Source organism: Falco cherrug, chromosome 8 (assembly GCF_023634085.1).
Source record: "Falco cherrug isolate bFalChe1 chromosome 8, bFalChe1.pri, whole genome shotgun sequence".
Lineage (NCBI taxonomy): Eukaryota > Metazoa > Chordata > Aves > Falconiformes > Falconidae > Falco > Falco cherrug.
The window spans coordinates 8,848,936-8,864,137 of record NC_073704.1 but is presented as its reverse complement, the minus strand read 5'-3'; the positions used below and the strand labels follow the sequence as shown (position 1 = coordinate 8,864,137).

Here is a 15,202-nt window from a genome sequence, read left to right as displayed (position 1 = left end):
CTGTAGATTTTCCAGCACTTCATTCTTGAGGCCTTTTCAGAAGGTATTTCACAGAATCGTGAAGTCACTGAGGTTGGTGGGGACCTCTGGAGACTGTCTAGCTGAGCCCCTGTGGTCAGCTGGAGCAGGTTGCCCAGAACCATGTGATTTTGAGCATCTCCAAGGACAACAGAGACTTTGCACTCTCTCTGGGCAATGTGTTCCTGTGTTCCACCACCCTTACAGTAAAAAAACCCTCTTTCTAATGTTTAAAAGAAGTTTCCTGTATTTCACTTTGTTGCCATTGCCTCTCACCTTGTCACTATGCACCCCTGAGTAGAGTCTGGCTATCCTCTTTGCAGTCTCCTATCAGGTATTTGTACCCATTACGGTCCCCCTAAGTCTTCTCTTCTCCAAACTGAACAGTCCTGGTCAGTCTCTCCTCATATGACAGATGCCTCCCAATCCTGGGGAGCCTGGAGCTGGGCACAGCACTCGAAATGTGTTCTCATCAGGCCTGAGTAGAGTGGAAAGATCACTTCCCTTGACCTGCTGCCAGTGCTCTTCATAGTACAGCCCAGAATGCCAGTGGTTTTCTTTGGTGGTTCATGGTCAGCTTGGTGACCACCAGAACCCCAAGGTCCTTCTCTGCAAAGCTGCTTGCCAGCCTGCAGCATGTACTGCTGGGTGGCATTATTCATGGGCAAGACTCTGCATTTCCGAACTGTGTTGAACTTCAGAGGTTCCGCTCTGTCTGGTGTTCCAGCCTGTCCAGGTCCTTTTGGATGGCAGTGCAGCCTTCTTGTGTATGAGCTATTCCTCCCAGTTTTGTATCATCAGCAAACTGGTCCTCTGTCCAGGTCATTAATGAAGAGGTTAAACAGTATTGGCCCCAAAGGCAATCCCTTGAATTTTCCACTAAGACTTTGTACCGCTGATGCCAACCCCCTCAGCCCGGCAGTTCTGCTGGTTCAGTCCACATCACTGTCCATTTATCTAGTCCATACTTAATCAGTTTGTCTTGGAGCTTCACTGAAGTGAACCGTTAGCAAGTTCTTTGCTTTTTAGTCTTTTTTTTTTGTAAAGGCATAAGGCTTACGCAGTGATGCCATCCATCTGTCCCCTTCTCTCATCCCAGCCTCCCCCTCAGTCCCCGTAGCTTTTAAACACACATCAATTCCCATCAGATTTGACAGAGCAGCAGAGTCTTTACATCCAGTTCCCATAACTGTCACAAAAACTGTCAGCAGCAGCAAAGAGAGGATGGTCTGAAGTGATCTACCAGGGAAGTCTGCCATGCAAGCTTAGCCAGGACCCACTCTGGGTGGGCTGCTGTTGGGCCGGTGTGGGCATGTGCAGCTCAGAGCAGAGCATGTGCTTTGCCTTTCCCTGGGCTGGTGATGAGGAGACCTGGGTGCAGCCCATCAGGGCTGCAGGAGGGTGAAGGAGCTGCAGTTCTTGCTGGAAGAGAAGGGTGGTAAAGATTACCAAGGAAAAGCTGTATTGGTGGGGGGAGAAGGAGAGCAGTAATGGTAGTCTGCAGTTCTGTAAGCAGTCAGGTTTTGCTGTCTTTGTTGCTAAATGTGTCTTTTAAAGCCCTTTCTTGATTGTGCTAGATATTCCCTAGCTGTATGGGTAAAAATGTCTGTGTTGCAAATAGTCTCTTCCGCACTAAGTGAGCCTTTATTCTGGTAAAGAGAGCTTACCCGCAAGCTATTCAGACACCACGGGGAGTTCCATTACTTCATACTGTTCATGAGATCTGCATATTTTTACTTACATTCCTCTTTTTTCCTCTTCCATATTTAGCCGTATTTGAAGTAATTAGTAATCAGACTATTATATACATTAATTTTTAGGGGATTTTTACAGAACTCTCACTTTTTTCATTTTAGGAACTACTGGCTCTTACTCCAGCAATAGAGAGATATATGCTATTAAAATTGCTTAAGAAGTAATTGAAGTCAAGGCTTTGAAGCTACTGCTTCTTCATCTTGGCATTATTCATTCTCAAGGTTTACGGGAAGAGTAGCATTGTAAAACCTATTCTAAAATTGTATACTGTATCATACTAACTGCTCTGCTTGCATGCATTCCGCTCTCCTTTTCATAATGTCTCAACAGCTCTTACCATTTTCAGATGTTTTCAATTCATCTGTAAACTGGATTTCTCCTTCTCTACTTTCACTCTTCCACGTGATTTTAGGATTAATCTGATGTGAAGTTTGTGAGGTCACAGTCTTTCTTGGCAAGAAATTATAGTGAAAAACAAAGTTCCTAACAGTTTGCAATGGTATCCAGGACTATGGCAGAAAAGAGTTCGAGGCGCTACAGCTACTTCTATACCCACAGAAACAGTAAGAAGGTATTGTTTTATAACTCACTATTGTAGGAACTGTTTTGCCAAAGGTGGTGATTGCTACAGTACTTCAGGAATCCCTTGGTCTTTGCTGGGTTTCCTGTTGCTTCATCTGCAGTTGAGGTGTGCCAGGAGATTTTCAGACAGCTCTCTACACAGTTCTTTCTATGGGAGGATCCAATTAGTCTTTGCAAAAGAAATGTATAAAGACATAGGTAAGCTCTAACTTGACCTCCTTTACTACCTTTCTCTCTTCTTGGTGTCTGTTTATTTTACTGGGGATCTCAGCTGGTTGTCCCAGAGTTTGTAACGCTGATCCATCATACCTAAAAGTATGAGTGATTGCTTTGGGGGGTCATCATTGCAAATGGTCTCTCCAAGACTCACAGCATTCCAGACTGGTGTGCCGACCTCATCTTTTCAGTGCTACGTTTTGTACTGCGAACACACAGCAGCTTTCTCCGTCCAGAATGGCCATCTCCATTCCTTTAGCCCATTCTGTGTGTGTTTTCTCCCATTACTTTTCCAGAGAGACTCAGGAAGAGCTACCAGGATGGATCTGGGCCTCCAGGAACTCATCAGGCTTTTGATATATGATCTGGGTCCAAGAATTTATCATACAAATTAATTTATTTTCATCTTCAACTTGTTCAGTGCTGGGTTTTGTCAACAACTCTGTTGATGCAATTAGCTTTTAGCTCAGGGAAGGACAGACAACATAAGGCGGTACTCGTCAAGAGGGGTATCATTAATGCTGACAAGGAGAAGCATGCCCAGGTCTTGCTCTCATTATGTTTACTGCAGGCTGGCTTTGTCAGGCCCTCATTTTTTATATTGTTTGCATTGTAGAATATTTGAGTCAGTGTGTTGCTTGAATTAGTGTAGTCTCATCCTTCGGTGCTGTTTTACTTACTCATGTTTGAGCTTCTCTTGGACTGGGATCTGTCTTTGTTGTCTAGTATAAAGTTTTCCACTTAACATCATTCCCTGGTTTAAATTGATAGCCCTGCACCAACCCTTGACATCTTGAATTCTGTCTTCCTAATAGGAAGTAGCTAGTTCTGAACATTTTCAAGAACACTGCTTTTTATTTCTAACAGTACAAAACTGATGTGATGATAGTATGAGAGGTTTTTTTAACCTTCTTCAAGTAAAATAAGAAACTTGCATTTATTTGTGGATACTGAATCAAGTATCTATCTCCTGATTTCTTCTAAAAGGGGTTACAAAACACTGAAGAATTGTTCTAATTAAATGCACTCACAAAGTGTATCTGAAGAATTGAAGTCTATATTCACCCTTGGCCAGACAAGCCCATCATCTCTTGTGTAAGCAAACTTTTTTCCCCGTATCTGTAATGAATCCCAAAGTACTTGTAACTGATCCAGAACTTGTAGCTTCGCTTTCCTGACGTATGCTGCCACTGCTTAGACGTCAGCTGCTCCACGCACCAGTTTGATTTCATGTGGGTGATGGGGATGCGCGTGTGTTGCTGTGGCACCTGAAGACATCAGCAGGGCAGTAACAGGCGGTCAGTGTGTACATCAAAGCTAGAGCCCCAGCATCTTCATTGTTCTGAAACTCTCTTCAAGCTGTTTGTTTCAGACCACATTTCTTCAGCCAGTACAAGTGCTTGTGGACACCACATTTACCGTTTAGGAGTCAGTAAGCAGCAGAAGGAGCTTCTCAAGGGAAGAACTTGCTGTGCTGCGTTAGAGGCTAACCTTAGCTTTTCAAGCTTTTACCACACTGGAAAAGAATTTAGCCCCAAAAGGCTTTCAAACTTGATGTGGTTTTTTTGGAAGCTGTTTAATTTTTGTTGTGGGGTTTTTATTACTCTTTGATAACAGCTTAACTGTCTTATTAAGAACAACAGTACCATCCCAGTCCAAAAACATCTTTTCATAACAATTCTCCTTGTGAGTCATTGCATTTATTTATCTCCATGTTTATTGCAGTAAATCCTTCACTTCCTCTGCACACCCAACCACCCTGTTTGGTGTTTGTTGTTCTCACCGAAATTGTGGCAATCACGGTAGAATACCTATTTGTTTTTCTGCAATATTCCTGCATTTGGAGAACTGCACTGGGGTTTTTCTTGGATTGCCTCATTTTATGTTCCGTGTCCGTGTTACAGCCTTTGAAGCCTTTTCCCAGTGAGCATAAACTACATTAAACAGCATGTGCCAGTGAGCAGCAGCACAGCTGCTAATTGTGCTAACAGATGTAAATAGGAAAAACATTACTTTTCTAATGCAAAAAGTATTTATAGAAACCATTATCCATCTTTCATAACACTTTGATTATGGATGGAACCTCTTTCAGGTTCAGCAAAATTGATTAAGCTTTTGCAGATGGTTTGACTTGCTGAGGTAGTGGAAGAAATGCAGATGTTTTAAAGCTTTTATGTGCTTTAGGCAAGTAAGTGGCTTAAAAGGAAGGCTTTTGCTTTGCATTCTTTAGAAAAGTGCATGGCTTTAAAATGGAAACATACAAGAGGAAGGCTGTTAAATGCAAACAAGGAGTCTGAACTCTTTGAGCTGTGTGGCTCACCTGCCTGGTCAGGCTTGTTTGAACATTGTTTGACTTGAGTAGAGTATGACTTGCAAAAATCCTCTCACTGGACCCACACAGCTCCCATTTCCTTTGCATTTGTAATTTATCTATTAAGATGTCAGATCCTGAGGACATATCCTCTCTTGAGTGGAAGTGTGTTTGCAGCAGAGAGGAGGTTAACATCAGTGTAATTGGGATGATTCAGGTTCAGGTAATTTCCTGAAAGGGCTCTCTGTATAACCCTTTCCGAAAACTGTATTGAGGAGATGGCCAGAGTGCCTGGTGCCAGACTCGTATTGACCCCAGCAGCATTGGAGGAGCAGGGAGATGGGTGCCTGATACCAGGCACTGAGTGACCGAGCAATCTCCGTGCTCCCTGGTTTGAGTCCCAGGAGGTTTTCTTTGTGTTCGGCAACCTAGGTGAAATCATAAATGGTAGTAAGCAAATCGGTCATAGTCGGGGCAAATCCTGAGTCATTTGGCACTGCAGCTGTATGACCAGAGGGCTCACAAAAATCTCCACTACCTGTCTCCAGCCAAGTTGCTCTGTAAGCCAAAGGGCAGATTTGGCAAGAGTGTCAGGACCTGCATCATGTTTGATCCAGGGAATGGTTTTCTTTGGGAAGCTGCTTTGCCCTCAGGCTGGCTCGATTCCCTTGCCTTTGCGCAAACTGGATTTAGGTGTAGTTATCTCTGGCTACCCCGGCAGCGTTCACACCCTGCCTCCTAATCCATAGCCCTTTCCTCTTCCAGTAACTTCAGAGAGTGCTTTTTTTCCTTTATCTTTGCTGCACTGGCAAGCAACAGAAAGTTTGCGGAAGCATAAGGAAATGGTTCCTACTTAGGATCTGAGAATCTCAAACAAATAATGGTGCTGCTTCATGTTCAGCATATTAATGCTTCACTCTATCTTTGCAACACATCTTCAGCTTCTCCCCAGAGCAGTGTCCTGGCGGGCAAGTCACTACTTTTCACATAGGTTCTGTAATCTGTAAATAAAATATATTTACAGATATTTTTCAGAAAAAAGGTCCAAAACTTAGCATTTCTCTTCTTCCCCACAATGTTGGGGTTTTTTCCCCACAGTAACAGTAAAAACAGCAGTGGCATTTTTCAGGTTTCGTTGTTGTTGGTTTTTCTTTCCCTGCAGTAAAAATTCCACTATTTTCCCCCCTTAGGACTTAGCTGCCAAGGAGATCTACTAAAGCATTTTCTCATCATTTTGCAAAATCAGAATTGCTTGGTGTCTACAAATAGTGTTTAAAATCTGAAGTAGAGAACATGGGCCATGAAAACTGATGCAGTTTCAAGTGCACCTGCTAGGCATGGGAGCCTGTGGGAGATGCCTATGTATAGGTTTTTCACCCCCCACTCTTATTTTTCTTCATAGAAGTAAGATTTAATTACAGAGCTTGGAAAATTCTTCAGATGGTGTAGAGGCTGAGCTAAATAAAACAATGACAGGGAAATGATAGCAAGTCAGGAACATGAACTGGAAAAACTTGAGGTTTTTGTATTACTCAAAGGTTTCATTCAGCTCCTTTTTAAATGGGAGTGGATATGTGGGGGTTGGTGGGTGTGTGAATACTCATTATTTCCTGCAAGATGGAAAAGAAAGAAAAGGTCGCTTTAAATATTCATTGAGCTAATGGGTAAATTACCTGGTTATTTTATTTTTCCCAAGCTTTGGCTGGAGCTTAGTAATGTCATGTTCCTGGTGCTTAGAAGACCCCTTTACTAAATCGTTCAAATAAAACCACAAGTAAGCTCCTGACAGAAATTGTTTGGAATTTAACCTTGATGATAAACTCTGGATTAAAATAGTGTTCTGTAAAAACAGTGTTTTATTATTATTATTTCATTGCTTGCTTTAACACGAAGGAGGGAAGGGCAGGAGCAATTAAGTATTTTTGTGATCTTTTTTCATCTCCATTTGAATTTTAAAGAATTGTAAATCTAAACAATGTGAAGGTGGATCAGAAAGAGTTTGTCACAGTATCTGGGTGGTTGTAGTCATGATCAAAGGACAGATGCAGTACGCTGTGCATTTACCTGCAGCGACTGGCCAGTTCAGCCTTCAACCAATAGAGTCCCCGAAGAAGAGTATAGTCTCTGGTCTCTAATGTACTTCAGGGCAGAAAATCAGGTCAATATTGTGAGTAGGAAGAAGAAAAATTTTGCCAAATACTGCAGTGCATGAAGTGGTACTAGTAGTGGATATATTAAGGATAATGAGCTAAATCTTCTTTGGTTTGGGTTTTTAAATTGTGTAATTCTTACGTAAAAGAAGATCCCTGAGATAGCTTCCATTACAGAGTTTCCAAACTTCTTTGCTAGTTGCCACAGAGAAGTGTTACGTTTGCCTTGGGTAACAGGGCAGATCTTTCATTTTCAAATTAGAAGCTTAATAGTCCTCAAACAGTTAATCAGGACAACTCAGTGCAGTATGAATTGAAAAAATAGTCTCCTCTCTTAGAGGTGTCAAATCAGGTCAAACCCCAGTTTTCAGAAAGGTACCTAGTTCTTCAGTGCGTGCTTCAATATGATTTTGCAAGCTGTAAACCGTAATTATCTTCTGGGTTTTTGGTGTGGCTGTTTTCCTTTTGTTTCTGTAATTGTCTATATATCCTCTCCCAAGTGCTCCTCAAAGATACATGATTTGTGATAAATTATCACTCTGGCCAGGTGCTGAGGTTGTTTATGCCTTCAGTGTTAAGTATCTTGTAGTAACAATTTACAGTCTACTTTATGGTTTTTTTAATCTTACTTTGGTGTGGCATGTTTTTAAGATGGGCAGCTCATCAGTTGTGACTTAAGTGATTTTTTTTTAATATTACATCAGTCAGTGTTTTATTTTTTTAATCTAAAGCTAATTAGATAAGGATTTGCTTTTTAATGTTTTCATCATGCAAATCATTGCACATACAGTACAAATCAAAATGGTGAAATCAGTAAGTTGTTTGAAATTGATGTCTTTGGCCAGAATTCTTACCAAATACACACACACACATACACACATATAGGCATGTTTATTTACCTAAAGGTTATTTGTTGAGCTTCTTTGTTTATATACAAAGGAGCAGTTTGATGGGATGTATGTTTTAACTTACTGGTCTGTGCTGTAACCCAGTTTTCAGCTAATGATATTGTGAAATACATCATGGCTTATATTCCATACTCTTCATCCACTGATGAATGTTGAATTTCCTTTCGATTGATTGTCTCCATCTGATTTTCATCAAATGAAGTGGTGATTTGGCCAGCATTACTCATGCAGCAAATACTTCCCACAGGGCCACTCACGTAGCGCTCTTCTCTCCTTCTCGCTTCCCCACAGCTCAGGGCAAAGCTGCTTTGAGTCTGCTCCAAAATTGTGTAAAATCTCCCAGTTTAGATGGTTTTTCCTCATGCATGGGTTTGAGAACTGAGCACTTTCAGACCTGAATTTCCACCAGGGTCTTGCTTATCCAGGGTGAGGACTGGCATAGGACAGGGACCTGCCCAGTGCCTGGGAGCTATAGGGGGTGGCATGTGGGGCAGGGCAGTGAGGCCCTAGGCCCCTGCAGAGCTGCATCTGGGCTCATCTGTACCTCATGATGTCCAGCTGGAGCTGGGAAAGGACCTGCTGTGCTCTAAGTATGCTTAGAGTTATGATTTGTTTTGTTTCGTTTACATTTTTCTTAGTTTCCTGTTCCCAGCTGATCATCCCATACCTTTTCTTCTTTTTCTTTAAAAGGTGTGGGGAAGGCATTTATTGAATTGTATAATCCGACACTTGTACTGTCCGTCCTGTTACTGTGCTGTGTGATGAGATGGCCATCATGCTACGGGGATACTGGCATTGTCCGAGCTTCCATTTCCCATACTGCCCGTGAGGCCAGTGCCTGATTTGGGTCCCTGAAACACGTGACACTTGCACAGAGGAGCTCTGCCTCCTGGCTGAGCACCACGCACACACCTCTCCGCCCTAAACAAGGCGAGATGGCAGGTACTGCTCCCAAATAGAAACCCAAGCCTCACTCCTCCCCACCACCCAGCACATCTCCAGAGAACCCAAGGGCAGTTTTGTTCGCCTCTTACTCCATATATCTTTTGTCTTGAAATTTGTAAAGGAAATACTGTACAGTGAGGTTGATGGAGGGCAAATGATGGTAGTTTAAAATTAGATTTCTACTTTGTAAAGCTGTTCCAGGTGGTATTTTCAGCACTCACTGATGGCCTGTCAGGACTTAACGGCTGGGTGAGTCATTTCTGATGAAGTTTCATGTGCTACAGCATCAGTGCTTCTGTAGTAAAATGTCACAGTAACAGTCAGCCCTCTCCCCCCTCGTCAGTCTTTGGCCTGACAACTCTGATGACATGGGAAGCTACTTCACTGTAGAGGCAGGCAGCTGTGCCTCTGGCCAAGCTAGCAGTGGGATGTGATCCAGGTCCAGAGGGATGTGGCAGGAGCCCCACTGGGCAAAGCAGCCACTGCCATCCTCTAGATGAGTGTTCTGGCAGGAGCGTAAATGGTCGTTGATGTGGGGGATTTCCAGCAGCAAACCTGACTCTCTGCCCTCTCAGCATCAAGACCACAGGATGCAGTATGCTGTTTCTCATCGGTGTCTGTCTTGACATCAAAGGATGACCGGGGCTCAGGGCAATAATGCAGACTTGGGGTTCGGTGCAGTTCCTTGGAGACTCCTGCAGAAAGAATCAGACAAATAAGCTCCATGTAGGTCAGTAGGCTTTGGTTTTTTAGTAAGAGTAGGTGTTTTGCACAACCTGCCTTCTAGCCCATCTTCCTGTGCTTAGGAGCTGTCCTTGAAGGGAAGTTAAGAGATGGTGAAATGCACTGCTTTGTGTTGCAGAGTATCAGGGCAGGTATGTACTGCATGGCAATGGGTGCTTGCACACGCAGCATCCGTGTGTCAGGTGAACGACATGTCTCCAGCTCTACTCCCTGTGATATGAGTTCCTTTTCTTTCCCTTAGCATTCCTAGCAGGATTTTGTATGCTTCTCTTTATAATGCAGCATACGTGCTGCTCTGATTAATTTTTTTGCTTCTGATTATTCAGTACTGCACATAAACAGATGTGCACGTAGAAAAGTGCCCCCTGTTAATCAGGAACTGTTAAGCCATATGGCATGTGAAGATGGAGTATTACAGCTATGGGATGAGAACCTCCTGTTCAGCAACGGGGTTCACATGCAGCGAGTACTGTGTTAATATATTCCTGACAATGCTGTCGGTTCCTTCATCTGGCAAGTCAGCCTAAGTGACAGCATGGATTTCTGGAGCCTTCCTTCTTTGCTGAGGTCCTGCTTCTGTTAAGTCACTGCTGAAAGCCCATCTTCCCATTTGAAAACCTCGTAAAGGTGGGTGAAAAAGCAGGGGATGCTCTGAGCTGTCTGTACTGTGCTGCTTTTAGACGTTGTAGATACAGTGGAGATACAGTTTGGCCCTGATATTTGTTAGCCTTGTGTCCAGTTTCTTTTAGTGACCCGCCTCTTGGAGAAACACAAGAGTAGGAGGTAACATACAATCAAGCCCTCAGTTAATTCGTTCAGTTTCCACCACATTGGAGATTGCAACGACGAGTGTTAGTGGCCCTGGATGGGGAGGAAAGGGATTTCTGCAGCCCTTGCAGGGCTGGTCTCCACAGCTGTGCTCCTGCTGCCTGATGCTGAGGTGTCAAGCATATTACAGTGATTTCCTGTAATGGATGCTCATAGTTTATGCCCTCTGCTGTTATTTTCTCCAAAACACAGATCTGTACCTCTCTTTTCAAGAGCCTTTAGTGGTGGGTGTTTTTTCCCTAAAGTGCATTTATGTTTTTGTTTCCACGGCTATGATATTTTTGGACTTAAATTGTATTTTAAACTTCTTTGAGATTCAGAGCACTTTGCTTATAGTTCATGGACATCTCTGTGATGCTCAACAAAATCTCAGACTGTTTCTGGTGGATCGTAGTTCTTCTTTGATCCTTTGATTAGGGACTTCAACCACGAGATAAGCTTTATCCTTTTGCTGGTAGAAAAACTGACCAGCCCAAACCCAAGCCATTGTAAAGGGAGATGATCAGGAAGCGTTTGAAGCATGGTGTTTGGGCCAAAGAAATACCAATGCATTCCAAGGCTAGCTATAGCAAAAAAGCTGTATTACTGCTTTTTTCTGGTGTGATGTGATGTCTAGCAAAAGTTGTTGTGGGAGTGTATAGCTAAATGCTGATCAAGAAATGGGGGGAAGTCCAAATGTTTGTTTTTTTAAAAGGGATCAGAGAGCCCGTGTAGGCAAGATAGAAATAGGCAAATCTAGCTGGGGGGACAGACTTTTTGGCTTTGACTATTTCTGTTTCAATTTTAAATATCTTACAATGTATTTCAGATTTCAGAATAGGTTACTGCATGCCCCTGCAAGGGAAGACAGCTCTCCCACCAGTTTTAAAACAAACATCACAGTTAAAAATGACTACTTGGCTCTTCAGAACTTCTTAGCAGCATTAGTGCAAAGTCATGGTGAGTATTGCAGTGCTCACCTTTTATCTACTGTTAACAAAATATTAAAAAAAGAATTGATATTGAAGTCCTTGAACAATGAACAGTCATTTACAGGGAGCATTAAACTCAGCAACTGCTGAGCTGCCTGTAAACTTCATTTTATTTAGTTCTTTGCTGAGTGGGCTGTACCAGAACACTCAGTGTACATTCAAAAGGCATCATTTTATGTAGTGGCAAACCTGGAGCTGACAAGTTATGTTGTTTAAAGCAGGACCATGCAGTAATCCCTCAGGTCATGGCCACAAGACTTTGTGCTGTTCCTAGTAAAAGCAGAGACTTGGCTTGGAGGACAGAGGATTTCAGTGCTTCTGTGGCCCCTGCTCTCCAGGCAGCTCCAGTGCACCAGCACACTGTTCAAAATCTCTTCATCTGTTGTGTGCATTGTTTTATGTTTTTTATTTTTTAACAGATGTGAATGCATAAATTTCCCAGGTTGTCCTGCTTTATATTCTAGCAGCATACAAAACTGGGAGCTGGAAATCAAGCAAAACGTACTTTGCTGTAAAACGCCCACTTGAATCTGGAGCACAGGTCACTTTTTGTGTTGGTGTTGAATATATTTAATAATAGGCTGTAAGCGCGTGAGCCAAGGCTTAGACTCGGAATAATGTTACAGGAATGTAGCATCTATCTGACATACCAGTTTGGTAAGGATCAAATGAAGAAAGTATGTCTGATTTTCCTTCACTTAGCATCTCCATGCTTTATAAACTACCAGAAATGTGTACTTTTCCATAGATTCAGAGATTATTTAACAGCTCCTGGGTTTTCTGTGGAGGGCTACAGGTTCCCTCTGAACCACTGTAAAATGAGTGACTTGAATGATGAGTGTTTAATTCTCTAGGCTATATATATATTATATATAATATATAACTAAAAAAAAAGCTGTGACTGATTATGCACTTTATTATGTGCTAGCTGTGATATCATGCAGTTCCCAGGGGTAGGCCAGAACGAGTACCTGGGACAGAGCTGCCTTAGGGTGCACAGCTTTTGTAACAGTTCCTGCCATAGCCCTGCCTCTTTTATCTGGTAAGGACACCTTCCCTTCCTTCTGTAAAGCCATAGCCAGATCTTTGTGCCACTAGCTGGGACGTGGTCTCCCAGCACCGGTGACCTGTCAGACGCAGTCTGTTTGTACCTACGTTGATAGCTGGTGATAGAAAACTCTTTGTTCAGTTCAGTCCCCAGAGGAGATACCCAGCGGAGCGTGGACATCTGCTTGCAAGGACTCAAGTGGTTGCCTCGGTTCTCATACACCACATTGGAAATGTATACTGGGTCTTGGGGAGAGCAATGGACCTTTCACCTGATGGCATTTTGACCTACCGGTGGTAATGTGGGAATACACCACCACTGTCGTCCTACGTGAGTCCCTCTCTGACATGCTTGGGGTAATTCTGACTGTGCTTTCCTCTAGGAGGACTTTCGGAATAAAGTTGAAGATTACATTAAGCGCTATGCAAGATGATGAAGGGAGATGGATAGCAGGACCATGGCTTCCACACTAGAGTTGTCCTTAACTTCAACAACAACAAAACCAGCCCGGATTGTACTAGTCCTGTGTCCATGTTGTACTGAAGAAGAAAACTAACTTCATAACTTGTCCATGTTAAAAGGAGAGCTCAGCATAAATACAGCAAGAAATCGTGTATGTTGGTTGAAAAAGTTGTTTGCTTACTTTTAAACATGTTTACTCTTCTGAACTGTACTGTATATCCTGTTGATGAGATATGCTTGAGAAGTTAAAAGAAATCACTATTGAAATTGTAATTACACTTTTTTTTAACTCTTGCCTAGTTTGGAGGGGGAAGGAAAAAAAAACCAAACAGAAAAGGTGGCGTGTTTTTTGAACACTTCAAGTTGGCAATAAAATGGTCTCCTGTGAACCAAATCACAATACTGTTGCCTTTGATGAGCAGAAACAATACAAGCTTTTCCCAAGAGTAATTCAAATAAGGCTTAGAGCTTGCCAGAATGCAAGTGCTAAATGAAGCTCTACTGCTGGTATTGAAATTCTTGATGATATTTAATGTAAGTATGTTTTTGTCACATGTTTGGGATTTTTACATTGTTATTTTCAGCTCCTGTTTGGGCTACAGTATTTTTTTTGTTTCTATTTGTTGTGTGAAGTAGCTAAAAGAAATACAGGCTAATCCATAACTTAAGTAAATGTGTAGTATTAGTAAAATTATATATATATAATATATATTATATATTTCTGTGAAAATTTAATGAAAGGGAGATTTTTTTTAAAAGAAATCTGCCTTTGGCTTTTTGATCTGGATGTGGTGAGGGAGCATTAAACACTGTTCCATCTGATGAAAGTAAATTCAAGCACCATTACCTGGAGAACACGTAATTGTGGTCTTCAAACTTCTGCACTGAAAGTGAATGAACTAATAACGCACTGCACCCTCTTTAAACACTCATCCCAGCCTGGCTTTTTTGGTAATTTGAAAGGATATGATGCTTTAATTGCCTTTTCTGTAAGTAGCTGTATATCAAACACGTAGTATCTGCAAGCAGAGATCCTTCAGAAGAGAGTAGCGTGTACCTCAGGAATCACTTCAGAGTAAATGCTGTGAGAATTCTGCTGCCTGTCGTGTGCCAGAGCTCCCCGCTGCTCACCCACTGACCCAAGCGATGGCCAGGGTTGCTGAGCCACAGCATTGGTGTAGCCTCAGAGATCGAAATGCATTTCGCTTGTGGGATCACACAGAGGAGGTGCAATGGAACGGATTCAACCTTTTATAAATAGGTAAACCATAGAAATAAACGTTCGTGTGGTTTCATACAGAGCAAGTGTATGTGTAACGCTTGGGGATTGACTGTGGTTTTTTTATCCCTCCCTGAATGATTACACTTTGTTCTTTCCTACTGTTCCTCTGCAGACACTGAAGGAAATCATCAGTGTGGCAGAGCTGGGTTGCAGATGTTAAGCACGTGTGGCAGCCTTGCTTGTCAAGTTTTCCCTGCGCCTTTTCTCTTTCAGCTTCACAGACTCCTGTAGATGTTACTGGAGGTCTAGGAAAGCAGGGGAATGAAATGCAGGGATTGGCATGCAGGAGGAGAGATTTATCGTAAGCTTCATCTCTGGGTAATATCGCCACTGCATTTATTTAAAATGAAGCATTAATCAGCATATTATTTTAAGCAGGCAACTGCAGTGAGAGGCCTTTGCTGTCAAAATAATAATGTCAGGGAAGGTAAGGAATAAAACACTCACAAAACCAGAAAGGTTGGAAAACACCTTCATTTGCTTACTGATTCAGAAGGATTCCCTTGTTTTCAAGCTGAAAACGCTGAACCGGTTTGCTGTAATGAAGATGAATGCTCCTTGCTGTAGCGGCACCCTGGTACTGTTATCACCTTCAGCAAAAGGGATAAAAGTCCCTGTTTCCTTGGCTGTCACCCATGCGTGGCTCCCCAGTCTTCTCTGGAAGTCATTGCAGATGCACCCAGGGCAGAGCAAATGCAGGGTGCTCCTATGGACAGCCAGGAAGAGCTGTGTCAGGGTGTGCAGCGGGTTTGGAGTACTGGCAGCCTGTGCGAGCACAGAGCTAGAGATGCAGTCATCAAAGCCAGTCCCCACCTCCCAGTACAGTCCTGCTGTATAATCCTTTCACCGTGTTTTTTTGCTTACCTAGAGGAGATGTATTAAAATTTGGATATTATTAAATACTGTACAAGAAGACCTGAGCATCGGTTTCTTCCCATCCAGAATACATGGGGTAAAAAATGTTACACCTCATCTTAGAAGA

General features: G+C 42.5%; 1 protein-coding gene across 13 annotated transcripts in view; it reads left to right on the top strand.

Annotated features, from left to right (window-relative positions):
- UBE2F (ubiquitin conjugating enzyme E2 F (putative)) overlaps positions 1 to 13,332 on the top strand; it is a 90,600-nt gene extending 77,268 nt beyond the window's left edge. For 4 of the 13 annotated variants that reach the window (XM_055718152.1, XM_055718154.1, XM_055718151.1 and 1 more), the window contains one exon: positions 12,623 to 12,834. In XM_055718152.1, coding sequence (XP_055574127.1) covers positions 12,623 to 12,751 — 129 coding nt within the window. In that variant the 3' untranslated portion in view covers positions 12,752 to 12,834. The other 9 variants (XM_027800801.2, XM_055718158.1, XM_027800800.2 and 6 more) reach the window with 7 other exon arrangements.
- The last annotated feature ends 1,870 nt before the right edge of the window (positions 13,333 to 15,202 follow it).